At 42.3% G+C, this 27,652-nt stretch overlaps 1 protein-coding gene and 1 long non-coding RNA gene across 2 annotated transcripts; one reads left to right on the top strand and one right to left on the bottom strand.

The window, feature by feature from the left end:
• The first annotated feature begins 34 nt into the window (after positions 1 to 34).
• On the top strand, positions 35 to 24,744 carry LOC110290102 (uncharacterized). Its single transcript, XR_002377401.3, has 3 exons — positions 35 to 124; positions 4,395 to 4,485; positions 23,811 to 24,744. It is a non-coding gene; the product is annotated as an uncharacterized LOC110290102 (long non-coding RNA).
• On the bottom strand, positions 17,461 to 27,165 carry LOC110290101 (N-acetyllactosaminide alpha-1,3-galactosyltransferase-like 1). The gene is made up of 5 exons (XM_021156586.2): positions 27,086 to 27,165; positions 25,638 to 25,673; positions 23,235 to 23,282; positions 18,623 to 18,760; positions 17,461 to 18,171 (listed from the first exon to the last, which is right to left on the bottom strand). Exons 1-5 carry the CDS (start codon positions 27,163 to 27,165, stop codon positions 17,514 to 17,516), a joined length of 960 nt encoding a protein of 319 aa, XP_021012245.1. The 3' UTR covers positions 17,461 to 17,513.
• Positions 27,166 to 27,652: the final 487 nt, after the last annotated feature.

Raw genomic sequence — 27,652 nt, 5'->3', positions numbered from 1 at the left:
AGGGGGCGTGGCCTGAAGGGGTTGTTGGCAGGCAGATACTAGGAGGGTAAGACAGTGAGGCCGGAAAGCTTAAGGCCCTGCCAGAGTCTCGCTCCAGCTTCCAGTGGGTTAATCCGAGGAGAAGGTGCGAGAACAGGGCGGGGCTGAGGGAGCGGTGCAAGGCCTCCTGTGATTCCCGGCATTAGTGAGGGGGAAGGCGTCCTCTTGTAGTGGGGGTCTTGCAGATTGAGGGGCGTGCTGAGGGTGCTGAGTATAGCCTGGTACATCGGGTAGGCAGTGAGAGGAAGGAGTTCGCGCCAATGCCCTTGCCCCAAAGAAGACCAATTCCCAGGAGGTGCATTTACTTTTTTCAGACAAAATTAACTTACGGAGCACCTGGCCTCTAGCAGGCGAGGGCCTCCCAGTTGATGCAGTGGGCAGAAGTGGACACAGTGCCAGCCCTCGTGAAGTTTGTATTATACCACAAACAAACAAGCTAAGGGTGTTTCGAAAGCAACAACACGGAGCCCATTTGATTAATCAAAACCGAAAGGCTTCTTTCTATAAATAAGGATGTGGCCTGTGAAAAATGTCCCCTGAAAGAGCCAGCCTTGGAATGGGGGCAGACTTATTTATGAGAGGTGAAAGGTCGGGCCTGGATTCTAAAATTACATTTTACAGTGTCCAGGCTCTGGAGGAAGCACTTGCCAGAACCCTCCCAGTCTCAAGTTGCCTCCCTTGCAGTTTGTAACTGAAAACCTCATGTTTGAAAAATCACTGCTGTTTTTTGTTTTTTGTTTTTTGTTTTTTCTCTCTCCCTAGTCTGTCCCAATGCAAACTGTTCAGGGAAATATTAAGGTACACAAAATAAACTTTTAAAAGGCATTTTATTTTGAATAAACATAGAATCACAGAAAGCTGAGAAGACATTATAGTGGTCACAAGGACCCCTCTATTCATGTTACTCCTATAGTTAAATCTGTTTTATGTGCAGTCTCAAAATAGGAAATTGGCCCTGACAGAATAAGTATACATATAAGTATGCCATTTTATCACATGTATATATACATTCTTATAAACACAGTTATAAAGATACAGAGCTAGTTCATCACTGCTGAGAGCTCCCTCTTGGAAACGTTCTCTCTCTCTCTCTCTCTCTCTCTCTCTCTCTCTCTCTCTCTCTCTCTCTCTCTCTCTCTCTGTCACACACACACACACACACACACACACACACACACTATTTGCTGTGTAATTCCAGACGCCTTGTGGTGGTTCCCTCTCATGAAATGCTGTCCCTTGACTTTATAGCTCCAGAACACTGATATTGTCCAGAAGAAAGCAGGAAAGTGACTGGGAAGGATCAAGGCGACCTTTGCTTGAGGGTGAAGGTTCTAGAATTTTAAGCTTTGTGATTCTGCTTTCTCAAATTGACTTCCCATAAAATAGGTCAAATGTTTATAGTCCTGGGGATGATGTCCCAACTCAGGTAATCACATGGTTAGCCTTTTATCGATAAGCTGCTCATAGAGAAGGCGGGGGCTATGATAGCTTAATGGTCTGTTCTCTCGGAATCTTCCTTGACAAAGTCCACAGCTTCATTTTCCCCATTCTGCCATAAATAAACCCCAGGGTGTGAACTTCCTGTATATGCTGTAGCTCTCAGGGAAGCAGCACAAATAGGAAATTAATCCTTGCTTATTGTGATAAAGTATTTATGTTTCACTGTTCTTTTACTAGAAAGGAAAACGGTGTTTCCAAGTGTATTTGTCTGTGCTGCTCGTGCTCCTGAACTGAACTCTCAAGACAATCTCAACCAGCGTCATTTGTGAGGCACTGCCCTTTGGGACAGAGGGTTTGCAAAACATTTGCTGGCACCCACTCCAGATTGCATCAGTTTCAGCATTAATTCTGGGCCCCAGATGAAGAACAAACTGTAGGGAATAGATGAGAGTTTCCAATTCTGAGTTAAATATTTCGACTTGCCCATAGTACTGTCAAATTTTGGCTTTCACACATATTCTCTGTAAATGTTTGGGCTAAATATTCTTTAAAAAATAATTTTAGGAGGCTCAGTAGTTAAGAGTACTTCCTGTTCTTTCAGAGTACCTGAGTTCAGTTTCCAGCACCCACAATGGGCAGTTTACAATCACCTGGATCTTTCACTCCACAGATTCACTTGCTTTCTTCAGGCCTCTGTGAAAACCAGGCACACATGGTATGCGCTTTAGTGCATGCAGGTAATACACACACACACACACACACACACACACACCTCCTTTTGAATTTTCAAGAATTTAGAATTTTTCTAAAAGAGGACTGGAGAGATGGCTTGCTCCCTAATCATAAAGAGAAGTTTGGATCCCAGTGGTACTGTGGACCTCTGAAGCAGAGGGAAAGAAAGTTGGAAGGGAGATAGATGTTCATAGACAGAAGCAGGAGACCAAATTACTACACCAAAAGAGGCACATAAGCACCGTAAGTCCCACAGAACACGAGTATCATCAAAAAGATAATACTTGAACCCACATAAAAACCTCTGAGCGTCACTGGTTCTCGGCTCTGGAGCCCCTGGAGTCTGAGACATAAGTTTTTGCTTCACGCTGAGCCATTTCCCTGTCTTTTTAATTCCTTAATAACAGAGAAAAAGAATCTATCTGCTATCTGGTGTCACTAATGCCCATACAATGAGTCTGGCATCTGGCTCTGAGAAATCTGATCTCCACGCACACAAAGGTTCACACCCTTGCACATACACGCGCTCCTATACTCATGCGGACAGATTGTTTTTAAAAAGTGTCTTCTAAAAGAATGTTAGGCTTTAGAAGTGGAAACTTAGGTGGAGTTCCGGGTCAGTAGAAAGGAAATTTGCCTGCAGTTTTATCACCTCTAATCAAACAATCATAAGGATTTTTAAAGGTTTATGTGAGTGCTTTGCTTTGCATGCATGTCTGAATCCCACTTGGGTGCCTTGGTTCCTGTAGAGTTCAGGAGAAGATGGGATATTTGGGAACTGGAGTTATAGATGGTTATAAACCAGCATGTGAACCATAAATACTTTTAACTGCTGAGCCATCTCTTCAGATCCTTTCATAATTTTGATGAAAATTTTATATTTTTGGTTGTAAGCCTAGCCTTTAACGGCGGAGCCATCTCTCCAGCACTCAGGAGGCAGAGGCAGGCAGATTTCTGAGTTCGAGGCCAGCCTGGTCTACAGAGTGAGTTCCAGGACAGCCAGGGCTACACAGAAAACCCTGTCTCGAAAAACCAAAAAAAAAAAAAAAAAAAAAAGGATTTTATTTGTAATTATGTGTTTCTTGTTAGGTATCAAACCTGGGACAAATGGCCCACTGAGATACCTATCTAACATATCAAAACAGGCCTGGCCACCAGGTTCTCCCAGCATCCCTCAGTCCCTACCTGTTACTAGGTATGGCTGGCATACCCCACTCCTCTAAACTTCTCCCACTCAGGGGCCAGGCTACCCCTCCCCCAGCTGCCCTTCCTAAATAATCCAGCCATTTCAGTTACCCTGCCTTCCCTGCTCTACCCTTTACACCCCTGGTTCTCCCCTCCTCCCTGTACCCCCCCCCTTTCCCCCATGGCCTGGCTCAGGGTCAGGTTCACTCTGGACTCCCAGAAGTCTCTGCCTCTGACTATTCTTTCCCTCATATCTACAATGAACCTTCTTCTCCTCTATTCCTTGGAGCAGTCATGTCTATTTATTTATTTGTTTATTATTTTATTATTGTTCATACATGTATGTGGGACTGTGCATATGCAGGTAGTGCTCATGGAGATCAGAAGATGGTAACTGGACCAGAACCCTGGAGCTGGAGAAACAGGCAGTTGTGATTTGCCCAGCATGGGTGTTGAAACCAAACTCTGGTCCTCTGAGAGAGCATCACCCCTCTTAACAACACAGTCATCCTTCCAGGCCCCAGAGGGACATCTTTAAAAGGGTATTCATAGCTAAAAATCAGAATACTCCTTATTGGTTTTCTTTTATGTTTCTGGTTTTTGGTTAATATATTCAGGGTACCAATTTCAATACTGATTGATAGAGCTGGCTGATGACATTAGGATGTAGAGATGGGGCTGAGAGATGTGCTGTGAGTCCATAATTGAATGAGTCCTAAGGAAATTTAATTAGTCTTTTTCCTCTGCTCATAAGAAATGCTTCAATAAGAGCAGGAAAGGTCTTGATTATCTTGTCCTTTAAACTACTGATCCAGGCTGTTCTTGCTGCCTTCAAGGAAGCCAGCTAATCAAATACCATGCAGAAGCACGTGGAGTAACAAGCTGCGTTTTGTGCCAATCTGTCCAGGATGGCAAATCTGATATGTTCCTCTGGTGGTTTAATTCTAAGTTACTGCATCACAGTAAGATTTTTTTTCCCCCATCTTTTCTCTTCTTAGGGAAATTGTTCCTGGCCCCGGATGTGAGTCATCACCAAAGGACTTTGTTCCTTCGGGGTGTGGTAGCAGATCCATTACATCACAGTATGTGGTAAGACATCCAGGAGCAGCCTTGGGGGACTTACAGGGGGAGGGAGGCATTACTATAAATAGCATTGATGGTATTTAGTGGATTTATCTAAGGGAGACTCTTATTGACTCTATAAGTCCACTTGGCCAACATTTATTGAAAACCTACTGTGTGCTGAGTAGCATAGTAGATGTTTGTAGTGTATCAGCCAGTAAAATGACAGCCATTCCTGACCTTATTGATCTAATATTCTCTTTGTACATGTCAGTTGTTAGAGCCCATAGCAAAGTCCCACAGATTAGGTGGGTTAAACATTAGAAATGTGTCTTTCTTGTTCTAGAGCAGTGTTTCTCAATCTTCCTAATGTTGTGACCCTCTAATACAGTTCCTCATGTTGTGGTGACCACCCCCCCATACACCATAAACTATTTTTGATGCTACTTCATAAACTATAATGTTGCTACTGTTATGAGTTGCAAAGTAAATATCTGATATGTGACCCCTGTGAAAGGATCATTTGACTTTCAAAAGGGGTCTCGACCTAGAGGTTGAGAATCGCTACTCTTTGTATTAGCAACGTTGATTCCCCCCAACCCAAGGACTGTCCCAAGTCTCTCTCTCTCTCTCCCTGACTTGTAAATAATTCCCGTTTCTCTGTATCTTTACATTTTCTTTCCTTTGCTTGTGTCTAGATTTCCCTTTTCTTAGAATACAACTAACTCTATTGGACCTGGGACTACTCAAAGGACCAAATTTCAACTTAATTACCTTATAGATCTTGTTCCCAAATACAACAGTGGGCTGAGGTACTGATATTCAAGGCTTTAGCATCTCAATGTGGGGGTACTGTATTTTAACTCATGATAACATTCAAGACTACAAGTGCCTTCTCCACTGTGACAGCTGTGTCACTGTGAAGCATGTGCTAAATTAAACCCTCCCTCAAGTGTGTGTGTGTGTGTGTGTGTGTGTGTGTGTGTGTGTTATTTTACTATTTTACCGTGACAAGAAAAATAACTGAAAGCAAAACCCTGGTACAGAGAGGTGGGCCATTGCTGTGTTTGACCTGACCATGTGGTCCTCAGGCCTTTGGAACTGGTGTGCAGGAGGGATGTAGGATGCTGCAATCAGAGCTTAATGGGTCTTTTGGGAGGGAGCATGGGAAGTCTGCAATGCTGATTGGAGTGGATACAGCAAAGGCTGAGATCCTGAGATTATAGACCGGATCAAGGGCGCACTCAGGAATTAGATCAGAGGCCATTTAAGGCATGTTCTGGCAGAATGTGATTCTGTTCTGCTCTTGACCTAAAAAAAAAAAATTGCTGCCCTGCATTCTCAGATAACGGACAAGTAAAGCAATGTGTTTGGTAGAGAAAACTTCGAGATGGCGGTGTGATTCTTCCCACTGCCTCTAATCAGCATTGGGGTAAGGAGGGAAGAGAAAGGGGGTTGGGGATGCTTTCGAGGAAAGGATAATGGCGCATTCAAAGTATGCACCAGAGCCGGGCATGGTAGTGCATGCCTCAGTCCCAGTGTTCGGGAGCAGAGGGAAGAGGGTGAGGAGTTCAAAGCCATCCTCAGGCACGCGGTGTTCCCAGCTGTCTCAGCTATACAAAGCACTGTCTCGAAATTAAACAAAAGCCAAAATAAAGATGTGGACAAGGCAGATTCAGGGAAACCCACGTCGTTGAGAGAAGGCTTGCACTCCATGCATCAGGGAGTGGGAGGCCCCATTTCTCCTCGGACTTCCGGTTCCCTATCTGCTGCTCATGCTCCTGCCTCCATGGACTACCCTGGTGCAGGTGCCATGTTTTCCCGGTGGTGACTGCTATTGCTCCTGTAAACAAATATAAACCTCTCCTCCTATAAGTGGTTCCTGTCAAGTCACTGTGACCAAATAATAATGATAATGATAATAATAACAACAATAATAGTAATAGTAATGCAGAAAGGAAACAGAAGGCATAGGTGTGGGAAGGAAAAAACCAAAATCATATAGAAAAGTCTCAAAGAACTGACCTAAGACCTTTTTTAAACTAATAAGCGATTATAACAAAACGGCAGGAATAGGCTAATATAAAAGAGTCCGTGGCTGCCTCAAGTATTATCAATAAACAAGTGGAAGTTGAAGTTCGGAGCAAAATGCAATTTCCACTAGCCCCGACTGTAGGACGGAGACACCCACGTGTTCTTCCCTAAGTTGATCCTGTCCCTGTTGGACATGCAGAGTCTTACCGTGCGTGCAGCCCCACCATCTACCCTAAGGTCAGCATCACCAAGGTGTGCACGCATGCTCAGCTCATGTCCCGCTTTCCCAGGACCACAGCCTTGCACACCTATTCATGCCGGTCTGTACTCTGGAGACCATCAATGCTAGAAATGACTGCCCAGTGTACTGGGTGAGAGAGGGAACATGAGCGCGTGCTCTCTCTCCTTTCAATATTGACTTAGTCTCAAAGCTTAATAATGAAATCATTTTTAAGTTTACAAAAGAGTCTTAACAGATGGGAGAAAAAGTTCCCACATGCGTTCCACCGAGCCTTCTCTCCTGTTATCACTGCACATAATCGTGGCGTGTTTATCAAAATGAAGAGATGACTGTAAGTCCCACCAATAACCAAACCAGAGTTGATTTGGATGCCACCAGTTTCCCACCGATGTTCTTTCTCCATTTGAGAAACTCACAGTGCATTTGGCTGTCTTGACTCTTTCGTGTCTAATCGATGACGTGCTGGGTCTGTCTTTTTGTTGACCTTAGACACTTTGAGGAGTACAGGTCAGCTTGGAGGATCTCTTTGTAAGATTATGTGCTGTATGCCATTTGAGATCTCTACTTTTCCCACAGTAGTTTCAAGTAGAAACCTTGAGGATGACTTCTAAAATTTTGTTATCTCTGTGTACTGGTAGGGTTGTAGGATTTAAAATATCCATTTACAGCTGGGTGGCACATGCTTTTAATCCCAGCACTTCAGAGGCAGAGACAGGTGGATCTATGTAGTTTGAGGCCAGCCTGGTCTACAGAGCAAGTTCCAGAACAGCCAGAGCTACACAAAGAAACCCTGTCTTGAAAAGCCAAAATAAAAAGGTAAGTAATAAAATAAATAAATAAAACAAATCCATTTATTATGTTTTAGCAGGATTTCAGAGGTAGTAAAGTTGTATTGTTATATTTAATCTGCCACCTTTATCTGGGAGATAAAAATTTCAGAGAAACATTTTTGATCAACAGTTAATTGCTGTTATTCTGTGGCTAATATTGTCGTAATTCTTCTGTGGGTATAATCCACAAATGACAATAGCTTTTGTTTTGTGCCATTGCTGTAATCTTTAAGGCCTGTGATGAGGTTGCAGTCCAGGCTACAGCCTATGGAAATTGGTCACTCCATCCCCTCAGTCCACAGAATGCTGTCCATGTTCCTAGCCTAATATAGAAATCTCAGTCTAGCCCCACCCGGCCCTTCCAGTTTCTCTCTCATCTCTCCAGCGCAGTTCCTGCTTACAGTGAACTCATGGCTTCTGCCAGAACCACACGTAGGCCTTTGCTTCTGCAGTTCTGTTTTCTAGACTGACTTCTATTTGGTAAATAGAAAACAGTTCTAGTCTCATCAGAACTGTCAAAATTGGGAAGAGGGTTTTTGTTAGAATAAAGTCTTTCATGTAGACAAGAAGTAGTGAAGAAGCAATTCAACTCTGTCCCTTTGTGTGTGTAGACCCACAAAGATGCACACACATTTTTCTACGTTAATTAATATAAGCCCAAGATGTTCCTGCCTAGCGAACTGTGCTGTTTTATGTACAATCACATATGGATAGGTAACAGCCATTCATGTCCTGTCGAGTTATCAAAAGGATGTGTGGAATCTTTTCTACATTTAGGATCCCCAGAGTGTTAATTGTAAGACTCCTATTGTCTCAAGACAACAGAAACCCTGTTTGTAAGCACTAGTCTGACTTATTAATAACAAGAAACATGATCGCTGCTTCTGGAACATGCCCAGGGCAGGTGAAGACTCTCTATGGGTGTTGCAAGTCACTAGGCTCTTCTAAGCCTATCCAACAGTGCCCAGAGTGTCAGTGGTTAAAAACATTGTGTGGCTTCTGAAAGCAAGACTCAACAGGAAAATTACCAAACAAATATCTAAAGTCTGAGATCACAACAATGCTAACTTCTTCTGAGAGAACCATTTATTCTTGTTTGAGACATCCATAGCAGACTCTGTTGTACCCTGGAAGAAACAATGTTTAATGGGGAATTCTAAACGGTTACCTTCACCACCCAGCTTGAGCAGTAGTTGTTCAGGCAATGTGTTAAATACTGTGCCAAGGCTGGACATGCACAGCAGCTGTCTATCATCAGACAGAAATTATGTGTCAGCCAGACACATAAGAATGTGTGCAGACAGCACACATTCTTACATAAAGGCATACATGGTTCTGTCACACACAGCATCTACTGTTGCTGCCTCTGGTCCCCTTTTCACCTTCCACATGACAGCGGTGTCATGGGCGTTCCATGTTGAAGGAAGAATAAAAACTTGGGCTTCATTAAAAAAAATCATCTCTATCTTATGGTAGTACAAGTATATTCACACTGGGATGCCAATGAAGAGGAGTAGTCAAGAGCTATTGTTCCAGGCATTAGGACTTTGAGCAATGTATCTAGCTGTAACTATGGCCCAGAAGAAGAGGTGATACAGGTCTGCACTTACTTATAGAAATCAGATCTTTAATCACTGGTCAGAAACTTGAAAAGAACATTTTTGAGAGATTGTTAACAAGGAAGATTGAAAATGAGATACATGAATGGATCTTTCAGAAAAGAGCACAAGAGAAAGGAATTGCATGGACAGCCACGAATAGATACCCTGGCGGAGGCCTTGTAATGGAGACAGAAATGATTGAGTAGTGTATCCTTCCCACTATGGAAGAAGTTTTTAAAAACTAAAATAAACAAACAGTTGGGCATGGAGACACTTTTTCAGTTCAACTGTTTTTGCAAGTACAGCCACACAACCCCTGTCCATTGTCATGATATTCTACTTAATACAGTTTCTGACCGTGGAACACAACAAAAGAGTGTAACTAAAACGTTTGAGCTATGGAAACTGCTAATCTTGCCACATGCATCTATCATTCGAAACCAACACAAACAACTGATATGACTGCACAGTCTGCTGAAAACTCAACATTGGCAAAGAAACAATGTGTTATAAGGTTGAGGTTCTTCTTTGAAGTGTGCACGTGGGTGTGCATGTGCATGCACGTGCATGCAGGTGTGTGTGTGCATGAGTGTGCATGTGCATATGTGCATGCATGTGTGTGTGTGTGTTGGAAATATCAATCAATATGTAGTGTTTCCCTACCATCTGTCCTTTGTTAAGTGGTTGAAGAGAAAGTAACTTTTTTCATCATATTTTCTCCCCCTCTCCCCATTCTCACTGACTTGTATTTTGTGGGAAGAGTGATCCTGTCTAGTTAAAAGTAAAGAGGGTGGCAGCTGAAAAGAGAAAGGAGAAAAACCAGGGGATAGCTCTGGGTGATTCCACCGATGATAATGAAAGCTAACGGGGAAGCCTCAGTCGATTCAAACCCCCAGGAATGGTGGACTGGAGTCTATCATTTGCTGGAGGCTGGCTCAGGAGAAAGAGAATGTAAAATAATCAGGAAAAGAAAATAAGCTATGAATAAACTTAACAGGGAGGGAAAGACCTCTACAATAAAGACTTTAAAACACTAAAGAAAGAATCTGAGGAAGACAGAAGAGGAAAGACTTCACATAGTCTTTCTTTTGTAGTCTGCGTTTTAGTACTATGAAAATGACCGCACAACTGGTTGTTATCATGTAGAAGAATGCGAATCGATCCATTCCTATCTCCTTGTTCTAAGGTCAAATCTAAGTGGATCAAGGAACTTCACATAAAACCAGAGACACTGAAACTTATAGAGGAGAAAGTGGGGGAAAGCCTCGAAGATATGGGCACAGGGGAAAAATTCCTGAATAGAACAGCAATGGCTTGTGCTGTAAGATCGAGGATTGACAAATGGGACCTCATGAAACTGCAAAGTTTCTGCAAGGCAAAAGACACTGTCAATAAGACAAAAAGGCCACCAACAGATTGGGAAAGTATCTTTACCTATCTTAAATCAGATAGGGGACTAATATCCAATATATATAAAGAACTCAAGAGGGTGGACTCCAGAAAATCAAATAATCCCATTAAAAATGGGGCTCAGAGCTAAACAAAGAATTCTCACCTGAGGAATACCGAATGGCTGAGAAGCACCTGAAAAAATGTTCAACATCCTTAATCATCAGAGAAATGCAAATCAAAACAACCCTGAGATTCCATCTCACACCAGTCAGAATGGCTAAGATCAAAAATTCAGGTAACAGCAGATGCTCGCGAGGATGTGGAGAAAGAGGAACACTCCTCCATTGTTGGTGGGATTGCAAGCTTGTACAACTACTCTGGAAATCAGTCTGGCGGTTCCTCAGAAAATTGGACATAGTACTACCGGAGGATCCAGCAATACCTCTCCTGGGCATATATCCAGAAGATGTTCCAACCGGTAAGAAGGACACACACTCCACTATGTTCATAGCAGCCTTATTTATAATAGCCAGAAGCTGGAAAGAACCCAGATGCCCCTCAACAGAGGAATGGATACAGAAAATGTGGTACATTTACACAATGGAGTACTACTCAGCTATTAAAAAGAATGAATTTATGAAATTCCTAGGCAAATGGTTGGACCTGGAGGGCATCATCCTGAGTGAGGTAACACAATCACAAAAGAACTCAAATGATATGTACTCACTGATAAGTGGATATTAGCCAGAAACTTAGTATACCCGAGATATAAGATACAATTTGCAAAACACATGAAACTAAAGAAGAACGAAGACCAAAGTGTGGACACTTTGCCCCTTCTTAGAATTGGAAACCATCACCCACGGAAGGAGTTACAGTGACAAAGTTTGGAGCTGAGACAAAAGGATGGACCATCTAGAGACTGCCATATCCAGGGATCCATCCCATAATTAGCCTCCAAAAGATGACACCATTGCATACTAGCAAGCGTTTGCTGAAAGGACCCTGATATAGCTGTCTCTTGTGAGACTAGGCCGGGGCCTAGCAAACACATAACTGGATGCTCACAGTCAGCTATTGGATGGATCACAGGGCCCCCAATGGAGGAGCTAGAGAAAGTATCCAAGGAGCTAAAGAGATCTGCAACCCTGTAGGTGGAACAACATTATGAACTAACCAGTATCCCGGAGCTCTTGACTCTCTAGCTTCATATGTATCAAAAAATGGCCTAGTTGGCCATCACTGGAAAAAGAGGCCCATTGGACACGCAAACTTTATATGCCCCAGTACAGGGGAATGCCAGGGCCAAAAAATGGGAATGGGTGGGTAGGGAAGTGCGGGGGGGGGGGGTAATGGGGGACTTTTGGGATAGCATTGGAAATGTAATTGAGGAAAATACGTAATAAAAAAAAATATTAAAAAAAAAAAAAGAAAATGACCACAGGGCTAAAGGTGTTCCAGGGGCTCAGTGCAGACGTCATCAGAATTCCAATATGGTTTTCATAGAACTAGAAAAAAAAAACCCTAAAATTCATACGGAAGCACAAAAGATCTCCAAAAGCCAAAGCAGTGCTATGCCGAAAGAGCAAAGTGGGGAACTGAACCTGGATCCTCTGAAAGAGCAGCCAATGGTCTTAACTCCTGAGCCATCTCTCCAGCTTTCCCTGGCTTGAGTTCACATGGGGTTCAGGTAGATCTAGGTCTAATGTAGAGCCACTAGCTGCTTTGTTTACTCTAGACACTAATTATCTGGGATTTGAGACTTCCAACACTGTAACTGAGACAAGATGGCCACCACAGCCTAATGTGACTTGGGGGCAGATGAGTGACAGGGCTTATTCCTATGCCCTGAAGTTTTCTAATGACTGTGACCCAGTAAAGGATATTCAGAGGGACAAGGAAATGTTATTTCTTAATGTTGCATGGCCCCTCCATTCAGATCCATTCCACAGCACATCTAGTCTAGCATTCCAGGGGGGAGTAGATCCAAAGCGAGACAGAAAAGAATTACCCTGCTCATCCGTGACTGCCTTAGCAGAATGTGAGGGTACTGTAAGTCGTCTCCTTCAACGTGGTTTCTGCTCGTTGGAAAGCATCGGTGCACTGCTGACTTCAGTTGCTGACAAGTTGGAAAGTTTGCAAGGATTTGGGTGAATATGGAAGACAGAGGAGGAAGAATTTGACCAGCTTTACTGGAACACAGGAGAGCAAAGGGAATATGTAGGAGCGCAGAATTACCACACAGAAGACGTTAATCAGTAGAATTCCAGTTACCACCAAGTCGACATCAACAGGCTCCCCTAGAGCAGCTTCATTTTAGAAGTAATAATCAGTTAGTTACTTTCTATGGTGTGCCATCTAGTGTTCATGTTCATGTACTTCTTGGCCTAGTTAGGTTTAATAGAAGGCAGAAAGCTTGTCCTCTCGGGGTGCCCCTCTAAACACCCTGTTGTTCCTACCTTCCAGGGTTTCTTGGTCTTCCAGCTAACGCATCAGCCCAGCCTGGTGAGTCACGCACACCTTAGTCCTCCAATGATGTCTCACTATTCCCACGATGCCTAGCTCAGCTTGTGCAGCAGTCCCCCCACTCCACCCCACTCCTGTGCCTCCCAGTCCCCACACTCCCAGGTTTATTTCAGTATTACAACCTGTGCACCAGTTCAGGCAAAGCAAACCCAGCTATGCATCACAATTGTAAGCTCTTCTGGTTACCACTGAATTGGAATCACCCTGTCCCTCCAAACAAAAATCAACACTGAGTGTATATAGGATCGATTTAACCACCTCCATAACAGGACTAAAAGCAGACAAGCTCCTTGTGTTTGCTTTGTCAAATTCCCATGTGTTAGTTTTTGGTTTATCTTTTATTTAATTATTATCTCACTTAAAATTACTTTAAATTTGTGTGTGTGTGCATGCTTGAGCATGTGAAAGCCTGCAGAGGTTGGAAGAGGGCATTGGATCCTCTAGAACCAGAGTTTCAAGGCACTGGGTGCTGCCATTGTGCAAATGAGTTGAACCTGGGTCTTTTGCAAGATTGGTAAGCGCTCTTGATTGCTGAGCCACCTCTGCAGTCTCCATGCCCTTGGGGCTTGGTTGGCCTGCAGGGTAATTTCATTTAAAAGTATTCTAGTTTATTTAAAACTACCCATGCTTCTGACCTGGCGTCCTTGTGCCTCTCGCTCTTAAGGATGCATGATTCTCCCTGAGACTCATTAGTAGGCTTTTTTATCAGTGTCTCTTTCTGAAAGGGGTTGTTGTGGTATAGCTGCTTCCTCTGGGCATAGCATGACCAGTGTCTATCAAAGAGTAGAGATTGCTGAGGTGGTTACACTGGCCTCTGTAATGGTGGCAATAAAATAATCTAGGACAGAGATAGCTAGGTGTATGGTAATAGTAACAGGTCTGTGAACATTCTAGATGCAGAGGGGTGAGAAGTCACTGGACTCTCATGTGTCTTAGGTGGTACTAGAGCATACAGGAGGTGTGAGGCTGACTGAATGGGGTACCCCAAAGACTCTGTTTCGGTAAGATCATCACCTCATATTCACGTGTGATTTCTCCAGTCATGCAGATGCATTTCAGTTACCCATGCTCCTTTAACTTCATCCATATTCCACCAACGACTCAATAAATAAACTTATTGGTCTGCCTCCTACCAAAAAGGGGGGGGGGGAAGAAAGAAAATTATCAATAAGTTTTGGAGAAGATGAAAGGGGGTGCTCACTCACTCACCATTGGTGAGATTGCAGACTGATACAGCCACTCTGGAAATCACTTCGCAAAGCTAAAAGTAGATCCTCCATATGGCCCAGCTGGACCACTCTTTGATGTCTATGCAAAGGCACCAGCATCCTCCTGCCAAGACACTTGCTCAGCATGTTCACGTTGCTTCATTCATAATAGGTAGGAAATGGAATCAGCCTAAATGTCCTTTAACTGACATAATGAATAATTAAAGTTCATGTTGCAGCACAAATGTGTCTGCACTCACACACATCAACATCACACACACACACACACACACACCATACACATACATACACAATAAATGAATGAGTAAAACGTGCTTTAGTTTTCATGTGACTGTTTTCTCTGTCTGGAGGTTAAACTCTGGCCCTTCTTCTCAGTTTCATCCAGATTGGCCACAATTCAGAATTGTAACACATTTACTGGAGGGATGTAGTTCAACTGGTAACAAGGAGCGATTCCACCATATAAGGGGTGCATGACAATAACACAACTTATGCCTGTTGATGTGACTGTGATAGTTTTATTTGCTCCATTGCAAAGTTACTTTTTCTTCCAGCTTCTATGATGATAGCTTTGGAAAGACGTCGCTTTATGCAAATGCAGTTAATGAGTGCAAAGTTTTTTCTCTGTCTCCTTGAGAACTGAGTGTCTACATGATTTATTTGGAGTTATTTTGCAATTATTTAGTTTTCCAGATCCACATGGATAATTATTTTATAGCTGGAGTTACAATACATTTGCATTATCTTCTTATTCAAACTGTCCCATTGGAAGCTCTGTCTTTTAGCTTCTGTTTCAGAAACAATTTTATCAACTAGAGTCCAATCTTTTTTTAAGATTTATTTATTATTATATCTAAGTATACTGTAGCTGTCTTCAGACACATCAGAAGAGGGAGTCAGATCTCATTATGGATGGTTGTGAGCCACCATGTGGTTGCTGGAATCTGAACTCAGGACCTTCACAAATGGAAGAGCAGTCAGTGCTCTTAACTGCTGAGCCATCTTTCCAGCCCCCGAGTCCAATCTTTATGTACAGTTGTTTTTGTTTTTACACTTACAGTCCTTTCCTTCCTAGAGATCCTTCCCTGAATTCCAAAATTATACTAGTGCATTTTCTTCTCTTCCTTTTCAGTGAGGTAGTTCTATACGCTTCTCGCCATCCACCTTTTAACATATGGTCTTCTGTGAGATTTTGAAAAACAAAACCAAAAGCCCACAGGCATTGGTCGCAGCTCCAGTTCATTCTGGGCTTTCAAATTCTGTGAGTTTAATGCGTGAATAATTTCACATAGCCACTGATACAGCATCATATGGGATCATCTCACATTGGAGATTCCTATGCTGTGCTTGTTGCTATTCAAACATCCTGCCTTCAGGTCCCTCGTGTCCCCTGGCCATCAGCTCATTGTCTTCATGGCTTTACTTTCCCCGGATGTCATGGAGATAACCCATGATAGTCGGTTCTATGCCTGAACTTGAGTGAGTTAAAGTGCAATCGGACAGATGCTAAAACACTTTTTCTGAGTGTGTCTATGAGAGTGTTTGTGGAAGAGACTAGCATTTGAATCAGTAGATGGAGTTAAGATCTGCCTTGAGGTGGTGTGTGTGTGTGTTTCCATTCTTTTCACTACCCTTTATTGGTAAATGCTGGCTAATATGTATTCTTCTATACAATTTGGAGGATGATCTACCATAGGCATACTTCCGGTTTAGAATGGGTAGTTTCTTGAGTATATAAAAAGGCCCAGAGTAAGGCAATAAATATCAAGGGTGGATCAACAGCAAGACATCATCAAATTGAGGTCTCCAGACACCCAGCGGAGATCCACCAGGAAACCCTGGGAATGCCACCGGGTGGCATTCCTGATAAAGTCTTTGGTAGAGTTGAAGGTAGCCTCAAGTGAGACTTCCAAGTAAAAGAACAAATAGCAACATAGAGAGGGAACTTCTTCAAAGGCACGGCTTACAGATACGCAGCAGAAATGGACTGGGGTTTGAAACAGGGGCTCCCAATTGTGCTTTTCTGCACGGATGAGCTTCCTATGGCTGAACTTCTGGTTCTCGTTCCCTCTGTAGACATTTTCATGTCAGAGGATAAATACTAGTGAGCTCTGTTGGAGAGAGCCTGCCTTACAGCTGCTCTCAAGCCCCTGCTTTGCTTCAGGTTGTTTTGCTAGACTTTCCCTCACTATCACAGGGAATGGGGACCATCCCCCAGAAGGCACAATTCAAACAGTCCTGGAGAGGAGGGACCAACCGCACTTCCAAAGCCAGCTTCTTAGGGAGCTCAAATGGCGCATGAGACTTCACCAGCATAATGTGCATTACCAGCATCTAGTTCTTGGCATATCTAGGAGAGGGGATTGAGGCTTTTTTATTTTTTAACTTTTAAATTTGTGAAATAAACATTCAAGGGTAGTTTTATCTCCTGCGTTAGACTATCGGGTGCCTCAAGGACAAGATAATTTTTTATTGCATCACATTCTTGTATCTCTTTTAAAAACATGAACTCAAAGCTGGAAAGATGGCTCAGCATTTAAGAGCACTTACCATTCTTTCAGAGGACCCAGGTTCAGTTGCGAGCACCCACATAGTGACTCACTCCTGCCTGTTATTCTAGTTCCAGGGAGTCCAAATGCCTCTTCTGGCCTCCGAGGGCATTAGGCACACACATAGTCCACAGACACACTTTCAGGCAAAACATCCACACACATAGAATAAGACAGAAACATTTTAAAAAATGAACTCAACGTAATTAGCAATAAAAGCAAGAACTACATTTCGTAGAATGTCTTCAGCTCACCTGGGCTCAGTCACATCGTAGGCACACTGAATACTGATCAAGGAGATTGGCTCTAAGGAATATACTACCCCTCCCCCCCGCCGCCCAGATGGGCAAAGTCATGAATATTAAGCTTCCCCTGTGTATATCTATTTGACGTGTATGACTTCTTCATAAAAAAAAAAATCACCTATACCTCCAAAATAATTTCCACATTAATAATGCATACATAAAACATCACACCATGTAAGCAATACTTATCTAGTTACTTTAATTTAGACTAAGGAGAATTATAATTTCAAAGACAATTTATTCTGAAAGATTACACACTTGTGTAAGCTCCCCAGAGTTTTACCTTGGAGGAATTTCCTGGTATTTACTTGTGATTTCATGAACCCCAGGGCACAACCATAGTGCGATTTATGGTTTCCAAGCTATCTTAATGTGCTTGATCTCCGGAGGAGTTTTAAATCTTGGGTCCCAGTTGTACTCTGGTGATAACACCCTAGCGGGTTTGTTGATAAAAAAATATTTATTTAGGTGGCTTTCAAACGTGCTAACAAGTTTATTTGTGCTGTCCTCTTTAATTCCCTTTATATATTGTTCAATTAGATTTAAGACGTCTAGGGGTGTGCCGCCAACAATGGCCCTGTGGTAATAGAAATCTCCTTCTTCGAAGGGGATGAAAGCTGCAGCTTTAGTTCTTCTCTCATAGGGGAAATCTCTTGGCTTTTTAAAATACCACCATGCATGGAGTTGAGCTACAGATTTGCCCAAGGTTTCTACTCCAAAGTTGTTCTTGAAGGTCTGGTTCACAGCCATCATGAAGAGAAAGTTGACTTCATATTGTATATAGTGTATGATTTTGCTATGCATGTTAATCATGTTTCTGAGATTACAGTCTTGACACATCTCTTCCTCAAATAGCCTCCATGTTTTAAGCGTCCGAAGAGGACCTAACTCAAAGTATGGTAGATTGTACGTGCTGTCAGCCAATATGTAGAAAATAACACTGTAGCCCGCCATGAAGTACTCATCAGCAGACTTTATGAAGCGTCTCAGGGGCTCTTTTGTAAAGCTACGAAAACAAAAGATAAACAAACACTTCACCAATTCCCAGCAGGTGTGTGCCACTTAGCATGCCAATTAACATCCAAGACATTGGTGTCTAAGAAGATAAAGATAGCCTGGCTGTGTCTGTACCTTTAGCTGTATTGGTTAGTGAAAGATAATCTGGTAAGCTTGGGGGCCTGAGAAAAGACATAAAGTTTGTTAGGAAGAAAAGGAAAGAGAGTTTAATGAACAGTAATGAAAATGTTTTCACAAGTTCTAACATTCAGCTATTGCTGGATAAAACAAAACAAAACTAAACTAAACTAAAACAAGTGAACAACCGCTATCCATAGTGACACAGGGCAGAAAGAAGTAATGACAGACTCGTTAGTAAGTAGTACTTTGGTTAGAGACAGTCCATGGCTGCGCATCCTTATTTCTTCAAAATATAAAGGACAACTACCAGCAGTGCATACTTTCCAGTAGCGAAGACAGCCAAGCCTATGGTAACGTTCAGTCTCTGATAATATTGCTCTAGAACTTCTCTGTTGTAAGTTCCTTCCCATAAGACTGGAGCGAGCCAACCAGTTGTTGCTATAACATCAGGACGTTTTCTGTTGAGCAAAAAAAAAAAAAAAAAAAAAAAAAAAAAAAAAGAACAAAAACCCAGCAGATTATCCTACTGTGACAGTCTAAGTTATGCAAGTGATAATAGCTAGTAGCTGTAGAGTGCTTACTATGTTTTTAATTTCTGCTTTTCCTTTCTTTTCCCCTGGAAAGATCTATAGTATCCCCTTTGTGGAACTGAGGATATGGCTCACCCAGTTAAAGGTGCTTGCCACAAGAGCATGAGGACCCAAGTCTGGTTCCCTAGAACTCGTGTCAAAAATGCTAGGCATGGTGCACACCTAGAGGTAGAAATAGGAGGATCCCTAGGACTCACTGAATACCCAGCCTAGCCCTCAGTGAGAATCTGTCTCATAAATAGAGTAAAAACAGACTGAAGGAGACAATTGGGGGAGGGGGAGGGGAGGAGAGGGGAGGGGAGGGGAAGGGAGGGGAGGGGAGAAGAGGAGAGAGGAGAGAGAAGAGGAGAGGAGTTTCCTATGCCTCTGAGGGAGAAAAGGTGACTAGCCATGAGAGATCTTAGATGGAGTGGCCACACACCTGCTCCTACATACAGGTGGGTAGTCGGGATGTTTATCTGGGACTAGATGTAACTAAGCAACTAAAGTTGAGGGCAGATTTAGGATCCTGAGCAAAGAATATTTATAAGGGCATGCTTCTCCAGGTGGGAGATAAGTAGCATCCAGCAATTGTGCCAAAAAGCAGGTTGAATTTGAACACCTGTGTGTGTCTGTGTTTTCATCCAAGGATCCAATATTCTCTGGGCAGGTGCTGGTAGCATGGTCCTTTTTGGGAGCTTTGGCAGGGTAACAAAGCTACATGCAACAGGTATGGGAGACAGCTCAGTGAGAAAGTTCTTCCTATACAAGCACAAGGAATTCAACCCCCAACACCCAAGTGATGACTTCATGGTGATGCTTTTGCAGAGGACCCTGAGTAAGTTCTCAGCACCCACATATAATGGCTCTCAACCACGTGTAGCTCCAATTCCAGGAGATCACCATCTACTGACTTTTGTGGGTTCCTGCACACACAAACTCATGCATACAAACTCATGCAGTGTGTGTGTGTGTGTGTATGTGTGTATTTTAAGTGGGGCGTTTTGGTGCATGTCTGTAATTCCAGCAATGGAAGAGGGAGACAGGAGCACCCTAGAGGTGTAGGGAGCAGCAAACCTAGACAGGTATTGAACATGACTTAAAATATACGGTGGAAAGTGATACCGGAAGATATCCATTGTCACTGGCCCACATACACATGCATACTCATGAGCACACATACACACTCACAAAAAAAAAAAAAAACAAATTTAGGGGCTGAAGAGATGGATTAGTGGTGAAGAGTGCAGTGCTCTTGCAGAAGACGTAAATTTGATCACCAGAACCCATATGAACTTGCTAAGAGCAGCCTGCAGCTCCAGCTGCAGAGAGCCCAGCAGCCCTTCTACTCTTCTGCAGCCATGTACACTCATGTGCACACACACACACACACGATTGAAACTAAAGTGTTACCATTTTAAAATACAACATTGTTTAACAGAAGATTAAACAGAAGATGAAGAGGTAAATCGTTAGAGTCCTTAACTATGAAACCCTTCCTCTGAGAGCGAAATGCTGGTAAGAGGACACATTATACAAAGGAGGCTCAGTATGCTAGTGAGCAACAGGAGCCATCCTCTGGATGCCATCATCACAGCTTTGCCTCTCAAACCTAGTTCTGCCTTAGTGAGTCTGTGCAGAGTGCCCCCCAGCACAGGAATGGAGATTATATGTGGCTAAACAATGTGCCCATCACTTAGATGGAGCTAGGCAGGCAGTGAGTGTCCAGTGCCATACACACTGCCTAGCTGAGGAGTCAGTGAATTTTATGATGAAGTGTGTCACAGTTGGCTTATTTCCACCACAGCCTCTATCCTTACTATGCATCTGTCTGTCCAGAAGCAGCTAACCTACCAGAAAGTGGGAGAGTCAACAGAAGTCTCCATTTCAGTGCAAATTGAGAGCTTGATTCTCTGCAATGTTGAGGTCCTGCCAATGATTTTTTTTCTGGTTACATGTTTTTCAAAGTTGAAATGCATAGTCCATAAGGGTAGGTAGATGTGAGAAAGGGTTTGCTCTCGATTACATTAGATAATTAATTTATAGAGTGATTTATGACTGCGATTCCATGGGTTGGGAGACACTACTTCACAAGAGAGGAATCGAATCCCTTCCTCAGGAAATAAAGTCATGGTCCATAAAACCACTTGCAGGTCATTGGAGTTTTCTTAAATGTTTAATTAAAAGGTAAAAATATCATTAATATACTGGCTGGGAAAATGATTCTCATTACCAAGGAGATACAAGTTGCTACTGCAAAAATGACAGCAAGGAGAACTGCCTTCCAAAGAACTCTCTGGGATGCTCTCCACTAAGCTCATGTCCAGGAATAATGGTCCTTGGAAAATAGCGGTGCCTCAACAGGACTGCACCACTGAGGGACTTGCGGTCATCAGAAATGGAGGTGATCAGAACGGAGGCCAAGAGTGTATTAGCAGTGGATAAGGGAGCCATGGATCTGATTATCATCTACTTCCACTTAGTATCCATCTCTGCAGCAGCTGTTGCAATAGGACTGTAACAATGATTTATTGTGTATGTTACTTTATTTTCTTCTCTTTCTCTGCTACTTTGTAGGGTGAGTGTTGGGCATGGCTAATGTCATCCTGTGATGATACTGTGATGGCACTGATGGATGGCTTCTCTTTCACAGCCCTGGCAATCCCTGATCTCCTATAAATCATGTGCCACTTGCTCCTCTAGGCCTAGGCATGCTCACAGCCAAGAATGAAATATTTGATATTATAAAACTAACATCAAGAAAGTATGTAAAATAAGTAAAACATTACTAATATTTACCCACTATAGATTGGAAAATAAATAGTATGATAATCAAATGTAATTGAATAGCCTAAATCAAAGATTAAATTCTGTGTCATTTATCTATTTACTTGTTTGTTTGTCTGTCTGACTGTCTGTCTGTTTATTATTTATTTATGTATATTTTTAATGTTTTTATGTATGTGAATACTCTGCTGCTGTCTTCAGACACACCAGAAGCAGTCAGATCCCACTACAGATGGTTGTGGGCCACCATGTGGTTGCTGGGAATTGAACTCAAGACCACTGGAAGAGCAGCCAGCGCTCTTAACTGCTGATCCATCTCTTCAGCCCCTAGTTATTTATTTTAAAGACTTACTTATTTTCATTTTCTAAGTGTGTTTTGTCTGCACGTATGCATGTTTACCACCTGTATGCCTGTACCCAATAAGCCCAAAAGACAGCATGGGATCCCCTAGAACTGGAGTTATATATGACTATGAGCTGCCACACAGGTGCTGGGAATCAATCCTGGGTCCTCTATAAGAGCAACATGCACTATTAACTTCTGAGCCATCTCTACAGGTCCTATTTGTTTGTATTTACTCTTACTTCTGTACGTGTATGTGCTGTATATGTTTATGCGCATGTTTGCATATATGTGGGTGTATATCTGTGCATGTGCATGTAGAGGCTAGATGTTGGCATGGGGTATCTTCTGCACTTGCCCTCCAGCTTACGTATTGAGGCTGTCTCTCACTTGAATCCAGAGCTTACCAATTAGGCTAGCTAGCCAGTTTGCTCCAGGGATCCTCTGTCTCCATGTTTCAAGCACAGGGAGAACAGACTGGTCACCACGTATACCCAGCATTTATGTGAATGGGGCAGGTCCAAACTCTGGTCCTCATGCATATGCAGCATTCATTTTACCACACAGAGCCAACTTCCCAGGCCTTAAAACCTGAAGTCTTTAAACCAGCGACTCCATGCTAGAAATCCATACTCTCACATGGTATGTGCACACACGCACACTTATATTTATTGGAATATAATAAACCCCAAATTACAACTATCAGACAATGTCAAGGAAATACATAAATGCATTATAAATGTTTTATAAGCATGTTTATCCTGTACAAACATAAAACCGAATATTACACAACCATTACAGAATAATGATTTCCTTTGAGTGTCAATGGCAAATGAGCATAGCAAGAAGAATCGACACCAGCAAAACATAATATATACATCTGTAGAAATGTCACAGTGAAACATTCATTTGTATAATTAATATTCAAATAATAGTGATCATAAATTAAAATTTAGAGGAGTCAATATTGGCATTTTTTAGATTGTACTTAAAGACATTTTCTCCCTATTAATACCAGGAATGTTAAACCAGATTGGATATGACAGCTTTCTTAATATACCCCTTAACTGCATGATTCTTGAAAAATAGACCATAAACATATGAAAAAAAACCCTTAAAAGTAAAAACTAAAAAGTCTTAGAAAAAAGCTGGTTCTAGGTGTCTGGAGTACCTACACTTGGCTAACAGAATAACATTCCTTTAAATTGAGTTACATTATTATTTTGTTCTTACTTTGGATCAAACCAGGTGGAGAGATGAGGTTCTTCTAAGTGATCTTTCCTAGGAACAAAGAGAAGACTCACCTCAGGGGTCATCCACTCAATAGATTGCTGAATGTATGATACCATGGGCATAGTATCTTTGATGCAAAGAAACAGAAATAGGAAATCTTATCAATAGTATTGAATGGGGATAGAAATAACTCAGTGGGTGGGTTCAACAGTGGTAGGGGGAATAGATAAAACTCAGATCACTTAAGTAATTAAAAAAAAAAACCTGTTAACTAAAATGAAATTTCTGGTTTCTTTGGAGACTCAGTTGTGTCATGTGATATTTTTCTGGAAATTGTCTTATAAGAGGATGTTTTTGCTGAAGCAGACATGGGGGGACGTTTTGTTGAAAACAGACACGTGGTGTTTTTCTGGAAAGTGCCTGGAAAAGGGGCATGTGATGTTTTGCTAGAGTGGACACTTGAGAGAACACAGGATGTTTGGAAAGGGTATAAATGTAACTCATCAGACAGTTGGGCGATGCTGGGTGGTATTGGTTCGCCTTGCCTGCTGATCAACGTTTGTCATTACCTCACAGAGAGAAAGCACCAATGAGCTTCTGGTGGTGTTCTGGAGGCTTCTTGAAGCTCCCAAGGATTCGAGCTGATTGACAGATGTTTCTTCTGGATAGAACTGCCATTGCTGACTCTCGAATGATGTTTGCCAGTGGATCGAGCTACTGTGTGTAAACTGAACTGCTGATATCCTGACAACAATGTTTGGATGCATCCCAAAGAACTATTTCTAGCCAAGTCTACATCCCCCTTTGCCCTATTAACCTTTCCTTTCCACTACCTCTGGTGGGTGGTGGGCTAGAAGGAAGGTTAAAGCATTTGAGCACCCTCCTTAGATTAGGTTTTGAAATATATAACTCTACACTAAAATCTGTCTGACAAATTCTGCTGTGTTCATATATGAAATACTACATATCAGTAAAACGGTCTAGAATGTTAGTAAACACAATGTGCTTGGCTGTCAAGGGCATCTTGCTGCATGACAACACCTCTGATCAGTAGGTTATGTATTTTATGACCTTATTTAGAAAAGTCTCAAGATGACAAGATGATGGAGATAGAAAAATGCCTAGAAGTGGTTCCCGGGATGAAGTAGGGGGTAGAACAGGAAGCATCCCATGGTACCAAACAGGAGAGTTTGGGCTGTAATGGAAAAGTAGTATATCTTGATTGGTGCTGTGGTTGTATGAATGTTGACATGTGGTAAAAAGGTAAAATTATATAGGCACCTTGTCTCAGTGTCAGTCTCCCGACTTTCAGTTTCGTCGTGTGAGCTGTAACATTAGGGAGCATCGGGTGAAATGTCAGGCGCAAGGTGCATGAGATTCCCAGGTGACTTCCTGGGAGTGGTTAGTATTTTGAAATAAAGTGGAAGGCAATAAAGAGTGCATCTCTTAATTTTCAGAAGTATCTCTAGCCAAAGATATTTCACTGTATGGCTCCCCTGGTTCTCTTTCTACATCCACATTATCTGTGCCTAAATTCATTAAACTGTGTACTGACACACAGAGAAGTTTGCTTTTGTTTAGGGGGGTTTTGTTTTGTTTTACATCAAGTTAACTGTCTATATTTTTGAGCAACATTGTCTTGAGTTTTTTTTTCTTTTATTGAAAATAGATTTTTAGGCTGTTTGTGGTGGTGCACGCCTTTAATCCTAGCACTTAGGAAGCAGAAACAGGTGGATCTCTGAGTTCAAGGCCATCCTGCTCTACAGAGTGAGTTCCAGGACAGCCAAGGCTACACAGAGAAACCCTGTCTAGAAAACCCAAAACCAAACAAACACAGCCTTCCCTGCCCACCCCCAAATAGATTTTCCTCCCTCAACAATATATTCTGACTACAGTTTCCTCTCCCCTAACTCCTCTGAGTTCCTCCCACCTCCCCTCCCATCCAGATCCACACCCTTTCTGTCTCTGGTTAAAAAACAGGTAGGCATGTAAAGAATAATAGTAAGATAAACAAACAAACAAACATCCAAATCAGACGAGGACAAAGCAAGCCAACAGAAGGAAAAGAGTGAAGGAAAAGGCAGAAGAAACATGTATAAACAGAGAGACATGTTTACACACATAGGAATCTCATGAAAACACAAAGCTGGAAGCCATGATACGGATGCAAAGAATCTATAAAGTGAAAAGATGAGGTCATCTTCTTGTGGGTGGAAACCAGGCTGCTCTCAGGGAGCTATCCATCTAAAGAAACCCAAGCAATCACTGTCCCGAACGGGGATGCTTGCATTGACGTCAATGGCCAAAGCACACTTCTCTGTACAGCATCTCTACTAGAAACCCGTTTTGCTGCAAGCACTTTCCCCTCCACAGTCCTTAGGACAGTCACAGACAGACTCTTACCAGCAGGCATACATCTTCTGTAGGTGATCCTTTGTTCTTTAAGGGAAAAAAAGTCAATTTAGTTATAAATTTGGGAAAAAGTCTATTAATAGTAATAATAGCAAACAAAACACAACACAAGAACCAAAACTCTACAGTTGAAGTTCTTCTTCCATCTGTTTGTACGCACTAAACACTCTGACCGGTTTAAGGTTGCAGCAATGAAAGACGGGACAAATTAGGCCTGCTAGTAGCTTATGGGACATGTATTAAGACTATAATGTCAGGCTGTGAATTTCCTTCATTAAAACACAATAACTCTAGAGACCAAATAAGTGTAGCCTAGGATACCAAGGAATAGGGGTAACCTTAAAGACATTATGTCCCCCAACTCAGCTACCTTTCAAACAATGGTTGGTGCCATCAGTACAAGGACGACAATGGTGAGTAGGGCACAGAGGAGCTGAGAATTTAAATGTTTCTGTATGAGGACATTAGCATGTTAATGGTTTTTTGGTTTTGTTTTTCCTTTAGAGAGTTGCTATTTTAGCCTCATTAACAATGATCAGAACTTTGATGTTAAAAGGTTTTTTTTTTCCCTTAAAAAAAAAACAACAAAAAAATAACAAACCCTAACCTAGCAGTCCATTGTCTTGAAGATGTTTTTGTTTAATACATTGAAGACAGACTCAGCAGAGAAGCACAAAGATTGAACTGAATTTCAAGCTAATGTAAATGTTAGCTTTGCTTTTATGAGACAGTGTTTTTCTGTGTAGCCAGTCTTGGAGTTCACTCTGTAGACCAGGTTGGCCTCAAACTCAGAGATCTGCCTGCCTCTGCTCCTGAGTGCTGGCTGGGAATAAAGGCGGGCTCAGAAAACATTGTTGTAAGTGAGTGCCTTAAGAGTAAAGTAGGAAGCTAGAAAGCTCGCTCAGCTGCTACGAACACCAGCTGCTCTTGTGGAGGGCCTGGATTTGGGCTCCCAGCAACCACATGGTGGCTCAGAAACACCTGTAAGGGGATCTAGCTCCTTCTTCTAGCCTCCCCTATCACTGCATGCACATGGCACATAAACATATAACAGGCACTCACACATGAAGCAGAATTTAAAAAAAAGATGAAGAGTAAAATCAGAGAGGAGCTCCCTCCGGCCCTTTCATTTTCTCGTCTTCATAGCATCATTACACAGCACTCTGACAGCACAGAAAACAGGCCGTTTCTTTCCACCTAGAATGCAAAGCTCCCTGAGACAAGAAGTCACTGTGTGACTCGGCACCAGCTGGCACAAGGCTTACCGAGAACCAAGAATTTGATCGGTACTTCTTGACAGTTGAAAAAAAGTGAAAGAGCTGAGGTATCCGTTCGCCATTGCCATTGGAGAGTGCTTTGATGCCTTTGTATAAAAAGCCCAGCATTTTAGGTCAGCTGTGTCAATCAGCGACTGTGATACGTCAGGGTTACATAGTTACCTGGAGTAGGAGTAGCGTTGAGTTAGTGCCAGCAATACAGCCAACAGCATTAGCAACAGTGCTGCTTTTTTATACTGCATTCCTTCCTAGAGAGAGGGAGTGGGGGAGAGAGGGAGGAAGGAAAAATTTCGGTTAAAGGTTAAAAAAAAACTTTCTTCCGTGTCTTCAATGGATCTGTAGAAATTGGGCCACCAACTTCAGTGTCTGATTTCAGATTACCCTACAGTCAAACAAAGTGTATCACAAAGATAGTAAAGCCAGTCATTGACTTAAAGACCTCAGAACTGATAGCCTCAAAATAGATACACTGTCTCCTAGGAATACAAAGGCATTACCTCCACTAATGCACTGAGATACAGGGGCAGTAGTAGATATCGGCACACAAACTGGGTCAGGCATCAATCAAAAGCAGGTCTTGTCTTGCCTTTGGGTACAGGAGGAACATAGAGGTTTACTTTTTCCTGGACATATATTTAATGATGAAGAAGTTTTAGGTGTGTACCTATTAATGCAGCAGCCACCAGCCACATGAGTTGTGAACATATGAACCATTCATACTCCAAAAAG

Source organism: Mus caroli, unplaced genomic scaffold, assembly GCF_978045245.1.
Source record: "Mus caroli unplaced genomic scaffold, Mus_caroli_1 scaffold_2, whole genome shotgun sequence".
In the NCBI taxonomy this organism is placed as follows: domain Eukaryota; kingdom Metazoa; phylum Chordata; class Mammalia; order Rodentia; family Muridae; genus Mus; species Mus caroli.
The sequence above is the reverse complement of the archived record's forward strand: the minus strand, read 5'-3'. Positions and strand labels throughout refer to the sequence as shown.